The sequence below is a fragment of the Sminthopsis crassicaudata genome, chromosome 1 (genome assembly GCF_048593235.1).
Source record: "Sminthopsis crassicaudata isolate SCR6 chromosome 1, ASM4859323v1, whole genome shotgun sequence".
NCBI lineage: Eukaryota > Metazoa > Chordata > Mammalia > Dasyuromorphia > Dasyuridae > Sminthopsis > Sminthopsis crassicaudata.
In genome coordinates, this window is record NC_133617.1 from 745,026,553 (window position 1) to 745,052,880 (window position 26,328).

The 26,328-nt window shown below is 44.9% G+C and overlaps 1 protein-coding gene across 1 annotated transcript in view; it reads left to right on the top strand.

Moving 5' to 3' along the window:
• ARHGEF3 (Rho guanine nucleotide exchange factor 3) overlaps positions 1-26,328 on the top strand; it is a 232,921-nt gene that overhangs the window by 125,727 nt on the left and 80,866 nt on the right. The window contains 1 exon segment of the mRNA XM_074284416.1: positions 7,426-7,488. Coding sequence (XP_074140517.1) covers positions 7,426-7,488 — 63 coding nt within the window.

Here is a 26,328-nt window from a genome sequence, read left to right on the forward strand (position 1 = left end):
GGGAAACGCAGACCAGTTCCAGTTCTAGAGGAGTGATGATGAAGGATATTACTGATATCTTGAGAGAGAAGTGCTAGACTGAGGGTGCAGAATCAGACTGATGTTGGGGGAGAGACAGAGAGAGAGAGGGAGAGACAGAGAGAGAGAGACAGAGAGAGAGAGAGAGAGAGACAGAGAGACAGAGAGAGAGACAGAGAGAGAGAGAGAGAGAGAGAGAGAGAGAGACAGAGAGACAGAGAGAGAGACAGAGAGAGAGAGAGAGAGAGAGAGAGAGAGAGAGAGAGAGAAAGAGAGAGAGAGAGAGAGAAGGAAAGAGGGAGATGATGTAGCTTTTACTCCCTATAAAAATTCAGTTGAGGTCTCATTTATTCATTCAGCACACACTTACTGGTGCCTCCTTTGAAAGAGACACTGTTAAAGGCTGAAGATAAGGCACTGAAATGAATCTCATCCATTGACATGAGGACTCTGGGCATGGGGGCGGGCACTGCTGCTCAATACACACATGTCCCAAAGGTGTCAACATCAGATCATCTGCAGAGTTCTATTTGGCCATCTTCCTGCGTCAGCCTTAACTTACCCAGCCTGAGCACTGGGAGATTTCTTTCAGCTTTTGTTTTCTCTGTCCCAATTGTGCTTTTAGCCTTTCGGTCTTTTCTTGCTACTCACAACAGCTGCTATTTCTACGGCCCTTTTGGGCTGGCCAAACTACTTGTGCAGTCTCATCTGACCCTCATGACAACTTTATTGTGGTTTGGTTGTGTCCCTGTGGACCATATCATGTCAATACCATCTCTGGGGTTTTCCTGGCAAAGAGATTTCCTCATCCAGTGGATTGAAGAGCTGACAAAAATTGTCTTGTCCAGGGTCACACAACTAACAAGTTTCTGGGGCAGGATCTGAATCCAGGCCCTCCTGACTCCAAGTGCAGAGCTTTGGACTTAGAAAACCAGGAATTAACATTATTTATGTTGAATTGTATTTTTATTTTGCTATTATCATATTAATTTATATTATTGTAATATACTAATGTACACTATGATAATATTTATTTATATTATTGTGATATATTAATTACTATGTACCATGATAATATTAACATATAATTGCTATATATTTACCAATCAAATTTAAATTTAGGCTTCATTTCAAATCGACGAGCTTGAATTGATTCGTGTCAGGACAATTGTGTTATTTAATCACAATTTTTTTTTCTATTTAGTAATAAAGTGGCTAGGACGGAGGGTGTAGGTACCTCCACTCTGGAGGAGAGAAGGCCCTCTGCTTCTGTGATTAGGGAGAAGTAGGAAAGAAGGAATGAGAATGGCAAGTTTGGAGGCCTGGAGGAAAGTCGCTGAAAGGGCTTGTCCGTGAAGTGGGAGGCTGGGTCATCGTGGAGACAGGAACAGGAACCAACTATATTAACTTCAGCTGCTCTGTAAACATTCCTCTGCCCTCCTGGCACTCACATGGTGCCAGGCGTGGAGGTGCCCCAGCTGGTGGGAGGGGAGCCCTTCCTTACTTAAAAAACAAAGATCTTGGCTGTTCACCGGACTTGTTTTTTCATCCAGAAACATCTGATCGGGAGATCTGTGCATGGGTAATTTTTCAGCACTGACCCTTGCAAAACTTTCTGTTCCAACTTTGCCCCTCCTTCCCCCCACTCCCTCCCCTCACTGGCAGGTTGACCAATACAATCCCATTTCCTTCTCCTCTCCCCTTCCTTTTTCTTCCTTCCTTCTCTCTCTCTCTCTCTCTCTCTCTCTCTCTCTCTCTCTCTCTCTCTCTCTCTCTCTCTCTCTCTCTCTCTTTCTCTGTCTCTCTGTCTCTGTCTCTGTCTCTGTCTCTCTCTCTCTGTCTCTCTTTCTCTCCCTCTCTGTCTCTCTCTGTCTCTCTCTGTCTCTCTGTCTCCCTCTCTCTCTCTCTCTCTCTCTCTCTCTCTGTCTCTTTCTCTCTCTCTCTCTCTCTCTCTCTCTCTCTCTCTCTCTCTCTCTCTCTCTCTCTCTCTCTCTCTCTCTCTCTCTCTTCCCTTCATTCTTTCCTTTCCTCCTCTGAAAGATGGAGCTTTCCAGAGAAAAATGGCTCCTGTTGTCTCCAGATCATCTTTGACCTTGCAGTATCAAACAGACAAACACATCCAAAGTCTATCTTTCATTCATTTCCCATCATGACTCAGCATCTCGACAAAATTGGTCTGAGGTTTCTGCTCTGAAAGTGAATAGTAAAAGTGAGGATGACCCTGGCATTTCTGCTCCAAAAAAGGAAGTGGCTGTCAGAGCTAATTCAATCTTTTTTCTTTTTCTTTTTCCTTTGCCCTGAGGTAATTGGTATTAAGTGACTTGCCCAGGGTCACACAGCTAGGAAGAGTTAAATGTCTGAGATCAGATTTGAACTCAGGTCCTCCTGACTTCAGGGCTGGTGCTCGCTAATTCAGTCTTGAGAGTGAATTAATGAATTTTAGAAAGACATGTTTAACCAAAGGACATTTTGTCATTGAATCCTCTTAGTGGGGTCCAAACTTGCATCTAGTGGCACCTTGATCACTCTCAAGTGAACAGCTGGAGAGCTCAGTGTATCTACTGCTAGGCCTGGAATCAAGAAAACCTGAGTTCAAATCCAGCCTTAGATGTTTACCAACTATGTGACCCTGAGCAAGTCATTTTACCTCTATGTACCTCCGTTTCCTCAAATGTAAAGTGGGGATAATAATAGTGCCTCTTTCTCAGGATTGTTGTGAAGATCAAATATTATCACATTTGCAAAATGCTTAATAAGTACTATAATCTTATTCTCTTCCTTTTCCCCCATTCTCTAGATATATTCTTAGATGTTCAGATGCCTTTAAATAACAAGGTCTTCATTTTCTTACTTTTTAATTTCCAGGTTTATTTTCAGTAAACTTATCAATGAAATTGGTTTTCCAAACTTTAGAGTGATTCTCATGGATTGAGTTCAGTGTCTTGAAGCAGGTTTGTAGCATGTTGTTTGCTCTGTTAGGTGGGGAAGGGCCCAGAGGAAGGGAGAGAATTTGGAATTCAAAATTAAAAAAAAGAATTATTTAAAATCTTAAAAAAAAAGAAAAAAAGAAAAAAGAAATCAGATCCTAGTTCTTAGAGTTGGAAAGGACTTTAATCCAGCTCTTTCATCTTACAGACAGATAGCTGAGTTCGTTAAGTCACATAAGAAGGAAAACAGGCAAGCCAGGATTTCTATTAAAATCTGATTCCAGATACAAGATTCTTCCCCTCACACTGTAGCTGCCTAAAAGGAAAGCTATCTCATTACCATTTCTGCTGCTTAATATTTTAGCTCTCTCTGATATAAATACAGCTCCCTTTTCATTTTAGGTTGTGTTTTTGTGTATGAGAGGAAACTGAAAGACTTTTCCATGTGAACATTTACCTACCCATCCATCTATCCATCTATCTATATATCCATCCATCCATCCATCCATCTACCATCTATCTATATATCCATCCATCCATCTACCCATCCACTCACCCATCCTTCCATCCATCCATCCATTCATCCATCCATCTATCCATCTATCTATATATCCATCCATCCATCTACCCATCCACTCACCCATCCTTCCATCCATCCATCCATTCATCCATCCATCTATCCATCTATCTATATATCCATCCATCCATCTACCCATCCACTCACCCATCCTTCCATCCATCCATCCATTCATCCATCCATCTATCCACTCACTCACTTACCCATCCTTCCATCCATCCATCCATTCATCCATCCATCTATCCACTCACTCACTTACCCATCCTTCCATCCATCCATCCATCCATCTACCCATCCACTCACCCATCCTTCCATCCATCCATCCATTCATCCATCCATCTATCCATCTATCTATATATCCATCCATCCATCTACCCATCCACTCACCCATCCTTCCATCCATCCATCCATTCATCCATCCATCTATCCACTCACTCACTTACCCATCCTTCCATCCATCCATCCATCTACCATCTATCTATATATCCATCCATCCATCTACCCATCCACTCACCCATCCTTCTATCCATCCATCCATTCATCCATCCATCTATCCATCTATCTATATATCCATCCATCCATCTACCCATCCACTCACCCATCCTTCTATCCATCCATCCATTCATCCATCCATCTATCCACTCACTCACTTACCCATCCTTCCATCCATCCATCCATCCATCTACCCATCCACTCACCCATCCTTCTATCCATCTGTCCCTCCATCCATCCATCCATCCATCCATCCATCCATCCATCCATCCACTCACTCACTTACCCATCCTTCCATCCATTCATCCATCCATCTACTCATCCACTCACCCATCTTTCTATCTATCTATCCACACACATGGGTGGCTGAGAGAACACTGGTTTCCTCAATAATAAAAACCTGGACAAGGATTATGTCTCTGGACAAAGAAAATCCATTCTGTCTGGGACATGTTGAGTTGAGGATGCCTTTGAGACATTGGGTTTAAAATGTCCTATCAGAAACTGATGATTCGGAGTTGGATGGAGCCCAGGAGAAAGACTCAGGCAGGATATATGAGTCATTAGCATAAAAATAATAATTGAATCCATGGGAGAAAAAAGAGAAGAGGACCCAGAATAGACTCTGGGGGTCACCCAGTAACAGTGACCTTCCTGAGGGCAAGGTCATCCTCTGGCCCTTTATCCAAGTGCTTAGGGCTGGGCCTGATATATCGTGGGTATTTAATAAATGTTCATGAGTGACCCACCGGCAAAGGAAACCGAAGGAAGGGAAGATGGTTGAAGCAAAATTGAGGTGAAAATGTCACCAAATTCAAGAAGGATGGATGGTAAACAGTCAAAGGGAAATCAGCTTCATTAATGATTAGTCATTACAGCCAAAATGTGATGAGATTTGGGGGGACCATTCTGTCCTATATTAACCATATTTATTTAAACTCTCATTTGGGAAAGTTCTCTTCTCATCACAAGAGGATGCTTTGGGAAGTAGTTTATTTCTAGCGATGCGTTAGTTGGGATGGAACTTTGGATGTCAGGATGGAACCTTAGGGAAGGTTGGTTGGGCGTGTCCTGTAAGGAACAGGTGCTCGCTGCCCTGTGCAGGTGTGTCCTTTGGAGTTAAGAAGCAGCTACTGAAGCTCCGTGGTGAGGGTCACAGGCCACCGGGTTACACACACGTGTTCTGAACTCGCTTGACCTTGGAACATGGAATGCTTTGTCAGCACAAGGTTTTGTTTGGATGAGAACAGTGCTCATCATCTCCCTGCGAGGGGAGGAGCAGTGAGCGTGTGTGAGGGAGGGCGGCCCCCAGGGAGCTGCCACCCAGGAGGTTCCACAGATGCCAGGTGGGCACAGCTGGCCGTCTGGACCTTCGGGGTTGATTTTCACATTCCAAGTCCTCTCAGACCCAATCTGCCTCAGGCACTGCGGCAAGGTGGCTTTAAATCTGACAGCTCAGTTTTCCACGCCCTGAGGATCGTGGAAAATTACCCTGTCTTCTTCTGGACTATGTTTATGGAGAGTTACACAGGGACACGTCATCTCCCTCCCTTCCTCCAGAGACGAGCCCTGCCCTGCCTTTTCTGCCCCCCACCCAGGAAAGCTCCTTAAGGCAAAGATTGTGTAGTTGTTGTCATTGTCGCCCATAGGTAGAGACTGGGACCACTCCTGTGATTCTGGGCTACAGGGAGCTCCCAAGTGAGGAAACTTCGGCTACTCACAGTCTCAGAAAATGGCCTAGTGCCAGGTGCAAAGGTGGAATTTGAACCCAGGATTTTCATCTTTTTCTACTGCATCTTGCCCCCTCTCCCCATTCACAGCTTCTCCCCTTGTTCAGGCCGCCATCCTCCTCCTCAGTGATCTCCGGCCTCATCTCCCATCTCTCCAGTCCTTCTTCCGTGGAAGAGCAAGGGCAGTTTTCCTTGAGTTCACATCTGATTGTGTTCCTCACCTAGTGTAACTCCAGTGGCTTCTTGCTGCCCCTAGGATCATAAGTAGAAATTTTCTTCGTAGCCTGTAAGTCCCTTCACAGTCCGATCCCAGCCTGTCATTTGTGAGCCCTTAGCCCTTCTCCTATACTTTGTTCCTGAGTCAAACTGACCTTTTCTCAGCCACGAGGCTCCCTCTCCATGCGTATTGCCATCTCACCTCCCCGTCACAGAGTCCCCTTCCTCCTTGCGGCTCAAGCACCTGCTCAGGGAGCTCTTCCTAATCCCCCAAAGAGCATGTCCCCCAAACTATTGGGTCTACATTTGGATTTATCAACCAACTCTTTATGCTGCCTGTGATTTTATATACTGTAGTCTCCCCATTAGAATACAAACATCTTACAGGTGGGGATGCTTTGTACTTGTGTCCCAGAACTTAACACAGAGTAGGTTCTTAATTAATGTTTATCGATTAAGTGTCTGACGGTGTTTATTGATCGGCGTCCACAATAGTTCTCGACGTAGCATGCTCTTTGGGTGATTGATGGAAAAGGTTTATTGATCGGTCCTGGCGTATAATAGAGACAGGTGTAAGGGCAAAGGTAGAGATCTCCGTGCCATGAGAACCCTCTCTCACTTGAGGAAGATTTCTTCAAGGAAATGGTACTTGAGTTTGACCTTGAAGAAAGGGAGAAACTTCATGGCTCAAAGATCAGGCAGGAAATGTGGGGATGCTAAAGGCCTAGCACCCGATTTGGGGGTTTGATGGAAGTGATAAAATTTAGTAGGGGGATAGGGGGGCTTAGCAGTAAAAAAAAATTATTATAAATTCCTTTGCGGGCACAGGGATTTTGTATGAGCAAAAGGAGCAAGATGAGAGAAGGGTAGAATGTGAGCTGATCTTTTGAACTGTTGTGTGGTGATTGGAACTCATAGCACATAAAATGAAGCTGAAAAATGGGCTGGAGCTGGGGGGGGGGCGGGAAGTCTTGAGGACCAGGATCAGGAACTTTTACTTTATTTAGTAGAACCACTTGAAGGTTTTTTCCTAATCAGAGCCATGTGTTTGGAAAATTTCTCAGGTTGTGCTATTAGAGAGGGATTAAGAGTAAGTAGGTTTGAGGCTGGAAGACCAGATGGGTAGCTTAACAGTTTAATTGATGAGGCCCTGAGGAGAGAAGGGAAAGGATGAAAAGCCTGGGGAGAATCAAGCTGGGAAGGATTCTGGGGAGAATTGAGGATCTGGTACCTGACTGAGGGTGAAGGGAAAGGATGGGTTCCAAGAATTGCTCCAGTAGAGATCGCCGGAGCCCAGTCGGTTCCCATAATTTGTTCGCGCATCTCTGAGGGGAGCAGCATCCATAACGAATGTTTTACATGCTGGGGGGAAATGATAAGGGCTGTGTACATTATTCGAGGCTTAGAGTTTTCTTTCCTCTTTGGTCTGAATGTAATCTAAACTTTTATTTCATTTGTTTTGTAGCGGAAACGGAAGCAGAGTACCCAAGATGAGGACGCCATCAGCTTGTGTAGTCTGGACGCGAGTGTAAGTCACATCTTTCCCTTCTCTGGGACTTCTGGGCATTGAGTTCGTGGGGCTTGCTCCCTGAACAAGCTGGGAGGGATTTGGGGAGAATTGAGGATCTGGTACCTGATGGAGGGTGAAAGGTGAAAGGTGAAAGGTGATGGATTCATGGGTTCATGAAATTGTATCTTTAAAATGCGCCTTCATTGTGGTAGAGAGAAACTGGGCAGCGGTGAGGGCCCGTGTGCTGCCCCTCCCAAAATGCCTTGCAAACTCCGTGCGTCAGAGCGTAGCGAGCTTAAAATCCGCATGGCCAGAGCGCCGCTGCCCGGTGCCACGGGGTTTTGTCCTTTGATTCTTAAAGACAGACTTCTGCTGGGCCACGGAATGGGCCAGGCCTCTCTGGGGTCTGTGGTGGGGAGAAAGCTCTCCAGGCTCTTTGAATCCGAACTTCCCTTGACTCAGAAAATCGCATAATCTTAGCTGGGATTCAAGGACCCATTTTGTCATGATGTGATTTCACAATAAGCCTTCCATCTCAATTCAATTCTGTGAACTACGATTTAGGATTTACCACGGGCTCTGCTAAACACTGGGGATTCAGAAAGAGGCGAAAGCAATTCTGGGGAAGCTTCCCATCTGCCCCCTCCAGTCCTTCCTCCACAATGCTGGAAAAGTAATCTCCCTGAGGCAGATGTGAACCTGTCACTGCTGCTCAATTACCCTCAGTGGCTCCCTTTGTCCTCCAAGCAGAGATCCAGGTTCCCAGGCAGACCCTCCACAGCCCCATCTGGTCCCTGCTTGTCCAACCCCATCCCTCACACTCCTCTCATTCATTAGAGTCACTGAGACCAGACCCTCTCCCTCTATCCTTTCTCCCACTAATGATGATGATGATAGATATTCTCATTAAATACACTTTATTGGTATCTTTTCTTTCCATAATACCTCTATTTCCCCTGTATCTTTCCCTTCCTCTCTTACAGAGAGACATCTCATATGATCCATTTTATAACTAAATTATATAAATTATGAAAATATTATAATGATTAATTATAATAAACTAATAAATCATTTAATTATATAAATAATAACATATTTTTTTAAAGAGAAAAAACTATCAGCCTAACTAATCAATTCATTGGGGGGAGAGGGGAGAAGCTGGAATCTCTGCAATGTTCCACACCCATGGAATATGAATAGTTTAGACCAGGGGTTCTCAAACTACGGCCGGCGGGCCAGATGTGGCCGCTGAGGACGTTTATGGACCCGCCGGGTGATGGCAAATGGGCTGAGGGGCCGAGACAGAGGGTGAGGTTTTTACTCTAGTCCGGCCTCCCACAGTCTGAGGGACAGTGAACTGGCCCCTATTTAAAGTTTGAGGACCACTGGCTTAGATAGATGGATGGATAGATATGTTTATGTGTGTATGTGTGAGATACTTCAAAACCTGTATACTTTTGTCCTATGGATTTCCTTTGATTTGATTCTCACTATAACACTGGGATACTGGTGCTATTATTTTCCCCATTTTACGGTAGAGCAAACCGAGGCTGAGAGAGCTTAAGTGACTTGCCCAAGGTCTCATAGATAGGAGATTCCGGTTTTCCTTTTATTTGCTGCGGGTGTGTAGCTGTGGATTAGTCACTTACCTATTGGAGACCTCAGTTTCTCATCTGTAGAGTGAAGTTCATACCCCATTCTTCCTCTAGTACAATGGCAACACTTAAGTCAATGAAACAAGCATTTATTAAGCCACAATTGTATACAAGGCCTGTGCCGGATGCTAGAGTTATAAAGGCAAAAATGAAAGGAGGAACTGTCCTCGAGAAGCTTACATTCTATATTGGAATTCTGTGGTTCTCCTCCTCATTTAATCCATTGGCCCAGATTTCTTGGATACTCACTGCAGAGTGAGCACGGCTTTAAACTGATGGAGACCACAGCAGATCAGAGTGGTTTGTATCCAGGAAACCACAAAGCACTTTGGGGTACAGAGGAAGCACGGCCCGGAGAGTCCTGGGAGTTCCTGCCCTGGGCAGCTGCTGGTCATGTGACCCTGAGCAGGTCAGCTATATTGACTGTCTAGCCTCTCAGAGAAGAGTGGGGGAGGATGGGAGAGGTAGAAACTGGACTGAATTTGCTGAACATTTAGATGTGGGGGATGGAGGAGAAGAAGCAGGTGGCTCAGAGGTTGTGGGCCTGAGGGACAGGGAAGAAAACGGCGGCCTTGGCCAAGCTTCGGGCACTTTTGTAAGGAAGGGTTTGTAAGGAAGGTGAGCTCTGTTATTGAAGACTTGAATCTGAGATATGGGAAGTCAGCACTCCCATGTACTTGGAATTTGGGCAAATGTCTGAACCTCCCTGAGCCTCAGTTTCCTCCTCTGTATAATGAGGAATATGCACCAGGTGGCTTCTGAGATCCTTTCCAAGTCTGAATGGCTGTCCTCTACCAGGGAAGGAGAGGTAACAGAATCCAGGGGAGAGCTCAAAAGCACCGGGATTACTATGAGAAGAAAATCATACAATTGTCCAGTGAAACTGCCCTCTTATAACAATCATAATAACTGACATTTACAGAGAACTTTCAAGCTGGCTAACTGCTTTACATAATAGAACTGAGTTTCAGCTTCACAAATCCCTGGTGAGCTAGCTTCTGGCTATTATTAACCTCATTTTATAGATGAGGAAACTGAGGCTTTAAATGTCACTGGGGAGGCAAATGTGAGAAAATTAAACCAATTTCCTCACCTGCTTCGTAGCTAAAAATGTTGTCAGTGTTTCTGCATTTAGTGTTCCCGGCAAGAGCTGCTGATTGCAGAGCAAGCTTGCCTCTGTCAGAGTTTCTGTGACAGAAAAGATATTTCTGCTGAAGTCCGTACCTGTTACCCACTCACATTTGTGGATAATTTTGTGCCTCTCCATATACGTCGTCTCATGCGGTTTTCACAATTAGCTTGCACGGTAGCTTGGGTAATCCTTATTTCCCTCATTCTGTGATGGAGCAAATAGACACACATTTCTGTCCAGAGCCTGGACCCGTGATCCCAAGGAAAGTTTTCTATGGCTTAATCCATAATGGTGAAGTGACTTGAAGTGGGATCTGAATTTAGGCCCTGCTGAGTCTAAATTTATCCCTCTGAGCAGTGATATCACCAGAGACGTTTCAGAAAGAGCTCCCCTTTATCCTCAGACCATTTTCTAATTAGAGGAAAAAGTCAGAATCGGGCCTTTGATTAAAAGAAATAATTACAAGAATTATTAAAATTTTAAAATAGTAAATGAAAACATTAAAAGAAATAACCAACAGTAAATGATAGCTCTATATTAAAAGAACGGACCGAGGTAATATGAAAACCATTTATAATGTATGTTCTAACAGCTTCAGCAAATTCTTCATATTAAAAAAATTGTTAAATAGCTAAAAGAAAAACATGGACATTCTGTCAGCATTTATTTTAGAACAAGGGTTCTAAAGCATAGCACAGTGCCTGGCATACAGTAGGCACTTACTAAATGTTTATTGATTGATTGATCATAGCCTAAGGGTTATGAACTTACTTTCTGAAATGTTTTAAAACTATATTTCACTACAATTGGTTTCTTTCGCAAATTCTGTGTATTTAAAAGCATGATTCAGAGGTAAAGTCCCCAGATTTCACCCAGACTGCTTTTGACAAAATATTTAAGAATTCTGGCTTTAGAAGTTTAATTAATATAAACCAGTCTCCACCATGAGGAGGCCAGAGAGCCTTCCAAAATCCCTCCTCTGGGGGATATGCTCATTGTGCTCGATGTTGGGGATAGAAAAAAAGGCAAAAACATAGTCCCTGCTCCCAAGGAGCTTACATTCTAATGGGGTAATCAACGTTCAAAAACAATATGCATACTGATACATACAAAATAATAATAATAATAATAATAATAATAATAATAATAATAATAATAATTTATATAATGTTAAGGTTTCACAAAACACTTTTCAAATACTATCTCATTTAATCCATACAAAACCTGGGAGGGAGGTGGAGTTGTTACCCCCATTTTACAGATGGGGAAAGCGGGACAGATGGCAGTTACATGCCCAGGATCACATAAATAATAATTTGATCGTGAGTCTTCTTGACTCTAGAGTGAGCAGACTATCCACGATAGCGCCCCCTAGCAGCAGCACATCTGTGATGAGTCCTATAAAGATGGAGAAATGGTACCCAAGAAAATGGTGGTGACATGACCTATTAAACGGGTCAGGATGTGGCCAACTAATTGACTGAGTACACACTGACAAATTCACTGCTGGATATGGCCCGGTGCTGAGAACACCGGGGGGGCTGATTTTTCAAGACATCTAAAGGATAAGAAATCCTTGGAAACAATCCTGGCAGCAAAGAGAACAACCAGGAAATACTAACTCATCTGCTTTTTCCTTACCTCTTTGAAGCCCAGTACATAGTAGGTGCTTAATAATTGCTTATTATGAAATCTTGATGAGAATGGCACACACACACACATAGGAGATACTTAATGGAAAAAAAGGAAAAGGGAAAAGGGCAGCCTTTTCAGACCATTTTTATTCCTTTTTCAATCCCCCAACATTGGCAGAAAGAAATTTATCTGCATTTTCTGAAATGATTGATCCCAGAAAAGGGACCGGATGGAGCTCAGATACCAGGGATCCCTGCTGATGGGTGCATGGATTCTCTAGAATAGAAATTCAAAATTAGCCTGTAATGAATCGAAGCTGTTAAACTCTCAGCGCATTTAAATGTTAATAATCCTTGCTGGAAGCATTTATGTGGTTCTGTCAGATACACTTGCCTTTAAATAGGGACTCAGAAATAAGCACCCAGTCCCCAGGGAGCTCTTGGCTTAAAGTTCAAATGTCACCACCCATTGTCACAGCCATCATCACAAGCCCTGAATAAGGGCTGGTAATCTCTGACAATTTTTATTTCAAAGAGTTTTGGTTTAAATAAAAGCATCATAACCCAGTTTTCACTGACAGTGGGATTTTTTTTCTCATTTAGTTTGAGGTCTCTGAAATTTTGCTGATGAGGGTAAGTCTCTTTCCTGTGCTGACAGCTGAGGAAGGGAGTGGGCGATGTTTGTTTGACTAGTTTCCCAAGGACACCCCATAACATATGTTAACCTACACACCATATCTTCGCAGTTGACTGAAAGGTGTGGAAGAGGCAGGATCCCACTGTGTTTGTTGATTAAACAGACAATTTGATTCAATGATTGCACTCATTTGAACAAAATGTCTTCTTGCCCATCAGATCCCCAGTTCTAACCCCACTGATCTTCCTCAGACCCCCACTAACTCAACCTCCATTCAGTTGCCAAAATGATGTCCCTAATGGGCAGAACTGATCTTCCCTTCCCTATTTAATAAATTCCAACGGCTTCTTCCGCCTCCAGGATCCAATAGAAAATCCTCTGTTTGCCTTGTGAAGTCCTGACCCCTTCTTACCTCTGCCTCCATTTTTCTTACATGTCGTGTTTCCCTTTGTGGACACTGACCTCCTCAGCGGTCCCTAGCGGGCCTCTGCATCTCTCAATTTGGGGCATTTTGGGGCTGTCCCCATGCCTGAGATTCTCTGCTTTCTCATCTCTGCCTCGTGCCTTTCCTGGTTTCCTCAAGTCTCAGCTGAAATCCCAACTCCTACAAGAAGCCCGCCCAGCCTCCTTAAATAACCTTAATAATAATTATATTCCTTCTTTATTCAGACTAAACTGTTCACGTGTGATCTCCCTTGGGTCCTCCTTGAGGTCAAGAACTATTTTGCCTTAGTCTGAATCCTGAGTACTTAGCACCATACCTAGCATACAGTAGGTGCTTAGTAAATATTTGTTGATTTAAAGGGTCTCGTCAAGTTAAACCCTGCCCATGAATGGGTTAAAATGGGATACTCTGTGCATAAGAAGGGGTGCCCTGTGCAGAAGGGGAGCTGAGCCAGTATGTAGAGAGGGAGAAGAGCTCAGTGCTTCCCTGGCAGCCATACTAGAGCTGAGCCATCCCGGTCGGATTGCTGTTCCATGATGGGTGGATGAGTGGACACAGAGGAGAGGGCCTGGTGAAGAAGGACTCTGAGGAGGAGATGATCAGTCACTGAAGTCTGGAATGACTCGGGGGTGGATTCAGCCGTCCTGATGCTGGGGAGGCTAAGAATCAGGCCTCCTCTGCTGATTCAGAACCACCCTTCATCCTAGTCCCATGTGGGAGCAGTGGTTAGAAGCTGAGGGGATCCCAGAGGCCCCTTACTCCCACCTCCACCCACAGTGAGACCCCAATGTCAGGCAGTAAACGCGCGGCAGATCAGGAATTGAAATTCGGGGCCTCCGACATCCTGATTTTGAAGTGTTTTGGGGTCCATCTCCATCTGCCGGACTTCCATTTTTTTACCCTCCCCAACTGTGAGAATCAGGATCCAGAGTTCACCCGGCCACCTGTCTTGCAGGGAGTGGCCGGTGCCAGTGGGCAGAGCTTCCTCTTCGTGCCCCACAGGAAGTTCAGTGCGTCCAGTACAATGGGATCAGGTGGCCAGAATGTTACAAGAGGGCAGCAGGATCCAAGCCCGTTGAGCTGGATTCGTTCCATGGCTCGGCACTGTTTAAATCTCCAGGACGTAGGAGAAACCGCTCACTCCTAGCTGGGGGCTGGAGAGCCAGTGGCGATCATGTGCTCTGCACAGAGCCAGCCGTGGCTGGAGGGGCCATCCTGCACTCGGGGGAGAGAAAAAGGGGGTGGGTCCTGGTCAACAGATGCAGTAAAATTCCCCAGGGCTGCCTCTCTGGGGTTAGTTAAGTGACGCTGAGGGCCCCGTACTTGTTGGTGATGTTGATGGGAATGGATCCGTGGTCCCACTGGGCAGAGTGATGGACACAGCAAAGGGACAGTCAGGCTGAATGTGAGCAGCCTAATTTAATAAAATTAAAAATTGTATAATAACTGTATTATACATGTAAAACAAAGAGCAAGTTGTATGTAATAGACTTATGGTTTCATATACACCTTCTTTTTTATTATGCTGTGATGTGGAAATGCTTGTTTTATTCCATAAATTAAAAATAAATGGAGGGAAGAAGGAAGAAAAGGAAGACCTGAAGGAAAGAGGAAGGAAAGAAAGAAGAAAGGAAGGAGGGAGGGAACGAAGAAAGGAAGGGAGGTAAGGAGGCAGGAGGAAAGGAAGGGAGAGAGAGGAGAAGAAAAAAATAAAAGAGGGAAGAAATGAAGGAAGGAAGCAAAGGAAAGCAGGAGGGAAGAAGAAAGAAAGAAAAAAGAAGGAAGGGAGACAAGGATGAAGGAAGGAAGCAAGGAGAGAAGAAAGGAAGAAATGAAGGAAGGAAGGAAGGAAGGAAGGAAAGAAGAAGGAAAGGAAGGAAGGAAAGAAGGAGGAAAGGAAGGAAGGAAAGAAGAAGGAAAGGAAGGAAGGGAAGAAGGAGGAAAGGAAGGAAGGAAAGAAGAAGGAAAGGAAGGGAAGAAGGAGGAAAGGAAGGAAGGAAAGAAGAAGGAAAGGAAGGAAGGAAAGAAGAAGGAAAGGAAGGAAGGAAAGAAGAAAGGAAAGGAAGGAAGGAAAGAAGGAGGGAGGGAAAGAAGGAAAGAAGGAGGGAGGGAAAGAAGGAGGGACGATTGAAGGGAGGAAGGGAGGATGAATGGATGGATATTTTAAAAAGAAAGGACCAGGGCTAGAAGCTGATAAGCTGATGATCACTTGATGCTTCGTGACAGTCAGCCTCAGATTTGTAGTATTAATTTTGACAGCCGTAAACCTGTTCATGACTTGACTCCACGTACTCACTGCTTGTGTGACTTTGGAGCCTGTTTCCTCATCTGAGAGAAAGGAGAGCAGTGCCAACTGTGGCCCCCATCCCCAGGGTGGTTCAGGGGCTCTCCCGAGGGAAGGACTGCGGGCCGCTCTGGGAGCCGTGAGACGCTGCACGAAGGCACCGCGTTATCGCCGCTCCCGTTAAACGGGAACTCGGGCAGGAGCGCCCGGCCCGGCATTTTCCTGGCTCCAACCTTGTCTTCGCCACCCTTGTTAAGCCGGGCATCCGATATCAGCAGGATTATTTTTATCTCTGCTTAGCAGAGTTCAGATGATTAAAAAGGATATTGTTTCTGCGCTTTTGCTATTGCTGGCACTGCTCGGCTCCCCGGTATTCACAGAAAAGAGGCCTGCTTTTGCCAGCTTGTGGCCTTGGTGAATGTTGAATAAGCTCTTATCACTTGGGGGGGGCACAGCCCAGTTTGGGGGGGGGGGGGCGGCTGTTCAGCCATGATTGTTACGAATCCTCCTGTCAGAGATTGATGGTCTCTCCTTCGACTCCAGGTTTGCTTGGGCCCAGACGGGGCCTTTGGTTCCCAAGTGTTTCCCCTCCCAGATTCCCAGCTGAGCTGAGTCCAGGGTTCTCCTGCCATTTATATATTGGAATTGCTCTGTACTTGCCCTCTGCCATCCCAGCTGTCTCTTTGTTCTCGCCTTGGTCACAGAGTTATTTAACCGAGTATTTTGACTCGTGGTTTGGTAGAATAGAAGCTGATTGGGTGACGAGCAGAGACTTGGAACCAGAAGGTACTTTCTGAGTTCAGCCCGCTCACTTTAAGGAACCTGAGACCCAGATTGTTGGATTTGTCCAATCTACAAGTATGGAACTGGGTCATCTGACCCAAGGGTGAGGCTCCTTCTTTATAGGAAATGAGACAATGACTGAAGAGTTTAGCACAGGACCTGGCACAGTATATAGTAGGCACTTAATTAATGCTTATTCCTTTCCCCCCAGACATATGATTGTACATGCCAAGTGCATTGGATTGGATTCCCTTGTCAGCACCCCCACGGCTTCTTCTCTCCCATCCGCTACCGACCCCTTCTTCAGCCGATTCCTTTTGAAGCCCGACTTCTGGTCATCTGACTCAGTTCTGCCCCAGCCTCAGACACTGTGTCACCCTGGCCAAGTCACTTAACTGCCGTTTGCCTCAGTTGTCTCATGTGTAAAATGGGGATAATAATGCACTTACCTCCCAGGGCTGTTGTGAGGATCAAATGAGATAAGCTCTTTTCAGAGCTTACAACACCACATAGAGATGAGGGTGAGGATGGTAATCATGATATGTAATAGACCTGCAGTTTCATATACGTCTTTTTTATTATACTGTGTTATGGAAATACTTGTTTTAGTCCATAAATTAAAAATAAAATTTAAACAAAGACTGGAGGGAAGAAGGAAGAAAAGGAAGACATGCAGGAAAAAAGAAGGACCCGGCTGTAGGGCCTTCTTGTTGCCGCTCGCCCACTGCTCAAGCCCATCACGTGGGGGCCGCCTGGCTAGGAACACTCACACGTGCCCAGCATTGTGCTGGGCTAAAAGGAGAAGTAAAAAGCGGCACAGGCCCTGTCCCGGGCAGCTTCCATTCTCTTGGGAAAGAAGGAGAAGGTGGACAAAGAAGTCCAGAGCTGGAGTCAGGGTCTGGAGAGGAGGGACAGTGGGAGGGCTGAGGGTCACCTTGGATTGTGCCCCCAAAAATGACTCACTGTAGCTTCTTGTTAGGATTACCAGGTGAGAACTCAGGTTGTGTGGACAATTACCAGGTGAGAACTCAGGTTGTCTGGACAATTACCAGGTGAGAACTCGGGTTGTCTGGACAATTACCAGGTGAGAACTCGGGTTGTCTGGACAATTACCAGGTGAGAACTCAGGTTGTGTGGACAGTGACAAGGTGAACTCAGGTTGTCTGGACAATTACCAGGTGAGAACTCGGGTTGTCTGGACAATTACCAGGTGAGAACTCAGGTTGTCTGGACAATTACCAGGTGAGAACTCGGGTTGTCTGGACAATTACCAGGTGAGAACTCAGGTTGTGTGGACAGTGACAAGGTGAACTCAGGTTGTCTGGACAATTACCAGGTGAGAACTCGGGTTGTCTGGACAATTACCAGGTGAGAACTCAGGTTGTGTGGACAGTGACAAGGTGAACTAAGGTTGTGTGGACAATTACCAGGTGAGAACTCAAGTTGTCTGGACAGTGACAAGGTGAACTCAGGTTGACTTGACAGTTCTCTGGCTCAGACCTTTGGTTCGGGCCTTTAAAGGGAATTTACACCTTAGGAATTCTAAGAGGAGCAAGTTCATTGGTGGAAGTATTTCCCCACTCCCGTTGACTTCTCACCTGCCTATTCTCTGGGAGGATAAAAGAAGGGCAGCATTGGGCCTGAGAGAATCGACTCTGGGATAGACTTTTGACTCCAGGCAGGCTGAAAGGAGACCAGTCTGATTTGGGGAAGGACAAGAGCTGGAGGAGATTCAGAGCTCCAAGAAACCTGTGCCCAGAGGAAAAGATTTTACAGATCTCCTCCCAGAGAAGGATTATAATTGAGCAGACGACCGGACCCTCACAATTCAAGAACATTACAGCTTCTGATGAGGAGCCCTTCCCCAGTGAGGCAGGCTGTCCTCAGTTAGCAGATAGCCTCTCCTCAAAGCTATTTCTATTCTGCAGATTCCACCAGGACTCTCCTCCCATGGTTGTGCCTTGGAGTCCTCAGGGTCACCTCCTGAAGATGCCTTGGAGGATGGTTTCAGGGGAGGAGTTTTAGAAAAAGAGACAGGGAGAGATGGAGGGGAAGTGGGGAAAGAAGGAGAGAGATAACAGTCCTGTGGGAGCACAGGATCCAGGAGTGAAAGGCGCCTTCACATCTCCCTTTACCCCCTCACCTGACAGACCCAGATAGTTGGGCTGGGAAAGTGAGAGCGGTAGACTCAAACCCAGCTCCTCTTGGAATAGGCTCTGCTAATGCTTCCTCATCTGTAAACAAGTGGGTTAGATTAGGTGATCTCTCCTGGCCCTTCCCGCTCTACATTTGGGTCCCAAGGTTCTGGATTTGGGGTTCTTGCCTTTGCTGCCCACAACAGACTCCTTAGTAGAGGGCAGAGTGGAAGGTGCTCTGAGATTTGGAGGCTGCACATGTGTAGTTACCCAGATCATTTTGTCCTTGTCAGTGGAAGGAGAGATTCTTGTTTGTTTGGGTTTCCCTGGTAATGAGCTGAGTGTTTACCCAGATGACCAAGATAAAGGCCTTGGCCCTCCCTCGCTTTCACAGGCCGTGTCTTCCTCGTCCTCCATCTTCATGAACAGATCCTTTTTTTGCTTTTTTCCTATCTCTGAGATGGTCTGATAAGTCACCTCACCGGAAAGGAGCGAGAATTTGCATTTCCCCCCATGCTGCTTTATAAAAAGATGCTAGTTGAGCAATGTTTAAATTTCTATACAGATTGAGAAATAAGATTTAAATTGAGCTATCCTAAATGCATCAGGTTTTCCCCCCCCTTATTGTTGGGGAAATATAGAATAGTAGGGAGACCTCTGGTCTTGTAGCCAAGAACACGAGGGTTCAAAAGCTGCCTTAGATACTTATTACCAAAACCCAAAACAGACCAAAACATAAGTCCATGAGACCTGCGATGCAACTGGATCCTTGGCAATAATAAAAACAGTCAATATTTATAGACTGCTTACTATGTGCCAGATATTGTACATGTCCCAATCTCCTTGTGTCTAAATTTCCTCTTTTGTAAAAAGACGGGGGTTGGACTCGATGGCTTCTAATGTCTCTCCTAGTTCTAAATCTATAATATTATGATGATAGATGTGTGATCCTGGATAAGTCACTTCCCTGCTTCGTGCCTTAGTTTCCCCATCTGTAAAATTTGTCAGTTGGTCCGGATTACTACTAGGCTACGGCCTAGCTCAAGGGTCCTTTCATGGAAAAAGGATCTCTTTAAATCTGTTGTCTGGTTTTCTTTGGCAGGATTTGGTTCTCATCATGAAGATTAGACATTGTGAAGTTCACAGGCTTGGGAAGGGAAAGCAGAGGGAGAGCTGGAAAGCCAATAGATTATGTTTGGAAAGGGGGATTTCAACATCTTGAAAATCGGGGTGGCGGCAGGATTAAGGGTATGACCATCTCGGCTGATGTGGGGTGGAGGGACGATCATGGGAGGTGAGGACATCGAGAGTTTGAGCAAGTAAGAAGCTATGTGAGAGCAGAAGTTAGGGAGGGGAGAAAAATTGTATTATTGGACTTCTTGAGGAATCAAGAGGAGCCACCTGGGAGTCTGTGGGCAACAGCTACTAGGGTTTTGATTGGTCGGTAGAGATGAATGGAATGAACCTAAAGGAGGAGAGGTTCCTGAATGATGGAGGCAGGAGGAGAACCCGTGGAGTGGCAATGAGGAGCAAGAGTGTTCCAACTCATTTGCCTTGACCAGTGAGTTGAGGAGAATGAAAATGAAGGGAAAATGTATCTGGTACTGGAAAGGGTAGCTAGCAAGGCTGGATCATCAGGGAGGAGTCCGGCTTCTGTAATAGGTAGAAAATGCAAAAAGTGGGAGAGGAAAAGATTTAAGATGCAGGGAAGTTTGTTGTCTCTAGGATGGGCATTCCAGAGAGCACAGTAGAAGGGTAGAATTAGAAAGCTTGAGGATGATGGGAGTGAGGAACAAGGTGGTGAGAGGGTGATCTACAGGAGTTCAGAGCCACTGGAGTGTGAAGGTTACAACCAATGTTAAATGGTCCATCACTGAGGGAGGGTGCCGCTCCATCCTGGAAGGGCAGCAGGAGATGGGAGGCCTGAAGTTCAGGGCAGGCTTGCTTTTCTTTGCATTAGAGATGATCCGTATCCCAATTGAGAGCTTGAGCTGCAAGATAGAGGGTATGTGAGCTGGTACAGATGGAAGTGGTTCAGTTGATTGGGTCCTGCAATTGGCCAAGGACCAGCCTAGACAATCTACTCACACCTTGATAAAGATAAAGGAATATTGTTTCCTCCCCCTCCCCCCCCAAAAAAAAACACAACAAAACAACCCTCATACCTTAGCTCCTAAGTCCTAGAAGACGGGGACTAGCTAGTTCAAATAGGTTGGGCACTTCCAGCCTTTAGAGTACTCTGAATCAATGGGGTTTGGGTGAGGAGGGAAGCAAATTACAAAGCAAAACTTAAATAAGTTCAACTTAACCTCATCTAAAGTTTCTAGATCCTGAGGGAATGAAAGGAACCAATCATTTGAGTTGGTGAGTTGGAGGAATCTCCTAAATTTCACAAAATTTAGTCAGATTTCAACATGATTCACAATTTCTACCCAAAGTGACTAAAATCAGTCCCTTGCACTAAATTACAAGGTCAAGACCTCTTTTCCCCTTCCCCCCCAGACTAGCGATCTTGGAGGGGCTTTTTTCCACACAATAGGAGGAGGTGACCTTTTACATTCATTTGTCCTTTTAATGTAAACTCCTTTGACAGAGAGGGAGTTTTCTGTTGATTACTCCAGAGCCAAGGTTAACAAGCTTCCTGGAAAGGGGGGAGGGAGGAAGAATATGCATGGAAATGAAGGTTAACAGAAAAACAACTATTAATGTTGTATGGCAAAATGGCTCTGTATCCCCAGAAATCTGGGTTCAAGTTTTCCTGGATCTTTGATTCTTACTTCTAGGTGACCTGGGTTCAAGTCACTTCTGTGGCCTGTTATTTAACCTCTCCAGACCTCAGTTTCCTTAATTATAAAGTGGGGGAGGAAGAGTTGAATTAGATGGTTTCTGAAGTCTCTAGATCCATGACATAATTTTTTAATAGTGTCTTATATTTTCCAATTACATGTAAAGACAATTTTAACATTCTTTTTTTTTTTTAATTTTGAGTTCTAATTTTTTTCCTTCCCTTTTCCCTCCCAAAGCCAGTAATCAATTTGATGTAGGTTAGATGTGTGCAATGTGATTTAATTTTTCAAAACACACACATTAAACATTTATTGAGTAGTTTCTATGTACCAGATGTTGAGCATGAAAGGAACTTTAGGAGTTGCATAACCTAACCTAGTTATGCTTGAGGAAATCGAGACTTAGAAAAGTATATGTTCAATCCAATATATGTATACATGTTTATACAGTTATTTTGCTGCACAAGAAAAATTGGATTTGGAAAGAGGGTAAAAATAACCTGAGAAGGAAAACAAAAATGCAAGCAAACAACAACAGAAGGAGTAGAAATGCTATGTTGTGGTCCACACTCATTTCCCATAGTTCTCTCTCTGGGTGTAGCTGATTCTCTTCATTACTGAACAATTAGAATTGATTTGGATCCTCTTGTTGTTGAAGAGAGCCACGGCCATCAGAATTGATCGTCATATAATCTTGTTGCCATGAATAACGATCTCCTGGTCCTGCTCACTTCCCTCAGCATCAGTTCCTGTCAGTCTCTCCAGGCCTTTCTGAAATCCTCCTGCTGGTCCTTTCTTACAGAACAATAATATTCCATAATATTCATATACCACAATTTACTCAGCCATTCTCCAGCTGATGGGCATCCACTCAGCTTCCAGTTTCTTGTCACTACAAAAAGGTCTACCACAAACATTTTTGCACATTTTGCATTAAGATCTCTTTGGGATATAAGCCCAATAGAAACACTATTGGGTCAAAGGGTATGGTACAACGTTATTTCACAGAGACGAAGTCTTCCCTCAGTCCTGCTTTAGTACTTGTGGCTCATGATTACCTTGTCCATTGTGGAGCCAGCCCCAGGATCTTCTTCTCAGGGCTTGAGCCCTCTGTTCCTGGAAAAGCCCGAGAGATGCTGCAGCTACAAGGGAAGGCAAAGTCACCTAATTAACTGGGCCTCCGCATTTGAAAAATAATAGCACTTCTTCAGGAGAGCTCTACTTTTTTTTTCCCCCAAGTTTTACACATATCATTAGTATATTTGTTAGATAAGAAACCAGATTTTATTTTTATTTATTTATTAGATGAGAAAAAGCTAATTGAAGCACATGATGGTTCCTGAAAATTCCGTATCAGAAAGTGACGTTGCAAACATTCATTGAAATGACCCTGGAGAAGATATAGTATCTAGTCTCCTGTTCGCTGCTCTGCCCGTGGGACACAAAGCTCCGATTTGCCGCTGAAAGTGTTTTCTGTTCTCTCTGATAATAATAATAATAATAATAATAGGGGCTACTCTTTGTGTAGTGCTTACTGTGTGCCAGACACCGTGCTGGGGGCTCACACAGCCCTCGGAGGTAGCCCCGTTATCATCTGTTTCATAGATGAGAGAAGTGCCCACGCCATGAGTAGGTAGCTGAGACTGGATTTACGCTAGGATCTTGCTGCCCACCAGGTGTTTGATGATGAGCCGGGCCCGAGTTTGCTCCCCTGTCTGTGTCCTGGGAGCTCGGCAAGCGCTTTGCACAAAGGAAGTAAGAGTAACTAGAGCTGCCATGTAACAGACCTTAAAACTTGTAAACTGCTTCAAATACATTCTCTCTTGCAATCTTCACAACCTCCTGGTGTGCTGCCATTATTCCCACTTTACAGAACAGAAGACTGAGGTCTGAGTCTCCCTCATTTCAAGTCTAACTCTCTATCCACCACTGACATTATAAATGTTTTTTCCTGAATCGATCAAAACAAACTTTTATTAAGCACCTACTGTGTGCTGAACACTGCTTAATGCTGACCTCAAGGAGCTTCCAGCCTAACAGGGAAGACACAGGCTAAGTGAGCATTTATTGAGCCAAACACTGAGGGAACAGAGAAGGGCAAAAGAGAAGGCTGGAGGGCCGGCGGCCTTTGTTCCTGGCTTTAAAAGAGAGTTTGATTTCTCATTCCCAAAGGAGAGATGAGAAAAGGCATCTCCCTTCCCTCTTTGCAGGGGTGGGGGAGTCCATGGGTTGGGACCACTGCATCTCCTAGATGGGCCCCCTCTTAGGGGGTGTTGTTTAGTTCCCTTCCCTGATCCCTCCACGTGGCTTCCTGGATCTCAGAGATCTCATGAGTCACGTCAAGGTGTTTGGTGCTGAGAAGTTCTGTTTCTAGGCTTTCTGAGGAGGCGGGTGCCCACTTCAGGGTCAGTAGCCGCTTCTGGACGGGACGCCCTGGGGATGAAAGATTTCACATCTGGCCAATGACCAGCCGGGCTTTTGAAAGACTGATGGGATGTTCTCGCTCTTTGAACCCTCCCCAGCAACTTAACCATCTTAACTGCAAGGGGGGCCGCAGAGTTCAGAGGGAAAAGTCCCAGCTTTGGAGCCAGAGGTCCAGGGCGATGCTTGGGACCTGTTCTCAGGACTGTGGACGCCAGATCCAAATTACAGAGACACGCTTTGAGGGGATCAGAAATGGGTCTCATTGGCCCACGGGGGCCTAGATTTAAATTCCTCCCAATGCTCTCTCCAGAGCCAGACAGTCACAGGATCCTGGCACTAGAGTGGGAAGGGTCTTTGGGGAGTGACCTCAAACTAGTTGAGGAAACTGAGGCACAGGGACTTGGTGAAGAAAACTTAGACATAAGCGTCCGACAGGGAGAGGGGGAAGGATGTGAACCTCTGGCTCCTTCTACAAAAGCACAACCATGGGTTCGGCCCCTGCCCTCAAGGAGCTGACATTTGACCCTGTTCTACCAGATGAAAGCAAGATCACTTCTTGTTAGGATTACTAAGTGAGAACTGAGGTTGTCTGGATAGTTACAAGGTGAGAACTCAGGTTGACTTGATAGAGGGGGCAAGCTCATTGGCTGGGGTGGTTCTTCCCAGAAGCCCTTGCATTATCCCACGCCCATTCTCTGGGAGGATAAAAAGAGACAGCAATGGGCGCAGAGGGCAGATCGGCCTGGAGAAGGATAGGAGCTGGAGGAGATTCAGAGCCAGGATTCAAGAAGAAGACTCTCTGCATTACATCAGGCCTGACGGGGCTCTCTGCAGGAAGGGAAGTCACTTCTAAGGACAAGAGTTAACAGCAACTGCCTGGAGACAACGGTTCACTACAGGAAGAAGAATCTGTCTGAAAGATTTGAGTAGACACAGCAGATCTCTTCCCGGAGAGCGATCTGGCAGCTTCTAGAGACGACAGCTCGCTACATTTGGCGCCCAACGTGGGGCAAGGACTTTTGCTTATCCTGACAAGAAGACCTAGACCAGACCTTCGCAATTTGGCGCCCGAACAGGGACAGACACGGTCCTGATTCCAGTGGAAAAGCTTCCGATCTAGATCTCAGTCTCTCTGACCCAGAACCGTGAGTAACGAGGAAACTTTGTTAAAGATTAAGTGAGCGTGCTAATAGATAAATAAGGAACTTAACTTGTTAAGGGCTAAACCAGGAATCTCTTATAGTGAAATGGGGCAAACACCTTCTGTTCAAGGAAAATGTTTAGAGAGCATCATCAAGGTTATGAAAAGCCAAGGATTGATTATAATTTTAGAGGAGATTACTGAACTTTTAAGAACTGTGAAGGTCATATGTCCTTCTTTTTCTCTGGAAGAAGAATTGGATCCAGATGAGTGGAAATTAATAGGAGATATCCAATGGATGCGTCCAGTGTTAGGCTTAACTACCAATCAACTACAACCTCTATATGATATTTTAAGGGGAGACAGTGCTTTAAATTCACCACGCCAGCTTACAAAAGAAGCACAAAAGGCTTTGAGAGAAGTTGAACTGGCTTTATCCAACGTGGTTGAAAGAGTCACTCAAAAACCCTTGGAAATATCAGTTTTTGCTACAAAAGAGGCACCCACAGCAGTCCTTCACCAAGGAGACAGAGTGATTGAGTGGGTGAACCTCCCAGCACAACCAGAACAAAGCCTTACACCTTACCCAGTGCTTGTGGCTAGGATTTTATTAAAGGCTATTAAGAGAGTAACACAATTATCTGGGATAAGTCCTGAAAAAATATACACATTCTATACTAACGCACAGATTAATGTATGCTGTGAGACCATCCCAGAATGGCAAATTTTATTAGCCACCGCTCCAAATTTTGCACATGGATCTCCATTAAAGATTACCCGGCTACTACATAATTGGCGATGGATTTTTGAAGAAAAGGTTTCTAAGGTTCCTCTTAAAGGACCAACAATCTTTACAGATGCCTCCAAAGAAAATATTTGTGCCATATACTCTCATGATTTAACCATAAAGAGAGTAATCAGGACTCCTTTTCAATCCACTCAACAGAATGAATTATTTGCTATCATGCTAGCTCTCACTTATTACCCAGGAGACGTAAATATAATTACTGATTCAGCCTATTCAGTAGGTGTAGTACAAAGAATTGCCACAGCCCAAATAAAATTTGCAGCCTCCAATATTTATCAGCTCTTTAAGGAACTTCAAGAGCAAGTGAGAAAACATCCAGGCAAGATTTATATCTTGCATGTCCACTCACATAGTGGACTTCCAGGTCCCATTTTTGATGGAAATTCAAAGGCAGATAGCCTTCTAACCATGTTAGCCAGTAGTCCTTTATTTCAGGAAGCACAAGAATCTCATTCTAAATATCATCAGGCTGCTCGAGCTTTACGTTTACAATTTGGAATCACAAGAGAGGAAGCTAGGAGCATAGTAAAAAGCTGTACAGCTTGTCTTCCTTTCCATGCTCCTACACTCCCTCCAGGGAAGAATCCTCGTGGTTTGAGACCCAATGAAATCTGGCAAATGGATGTGACCCATTATAAATCTTTTGGTCGTCTATCTTTTATCCATGTAGTGGTAGACACCTTTTCAGGATTCACATTTGCAATGCCAGCAGCAAAAGAGACAGCCCGAGTGGTCACTGAATTCCTTATACAGGCTTTTGCAATTATGGGTGTGCCACAAGCAATAAAAACAGACAATGGACCTGCATATACGTCCAAACATTTTACACACTTTTGTGCACAGTATAAGATTTTACATACCACGGGCATACCCTTTAATCCTCAAGGGCAGGCAATAGTAGAGAGAAGAAACAGAGATATTAAGACACTCCTCCAAAAACAAAAGAAAGGGGGAGCCACAGGTAGCCCTAGGGAACTTCTAAATTTAGTTCTCT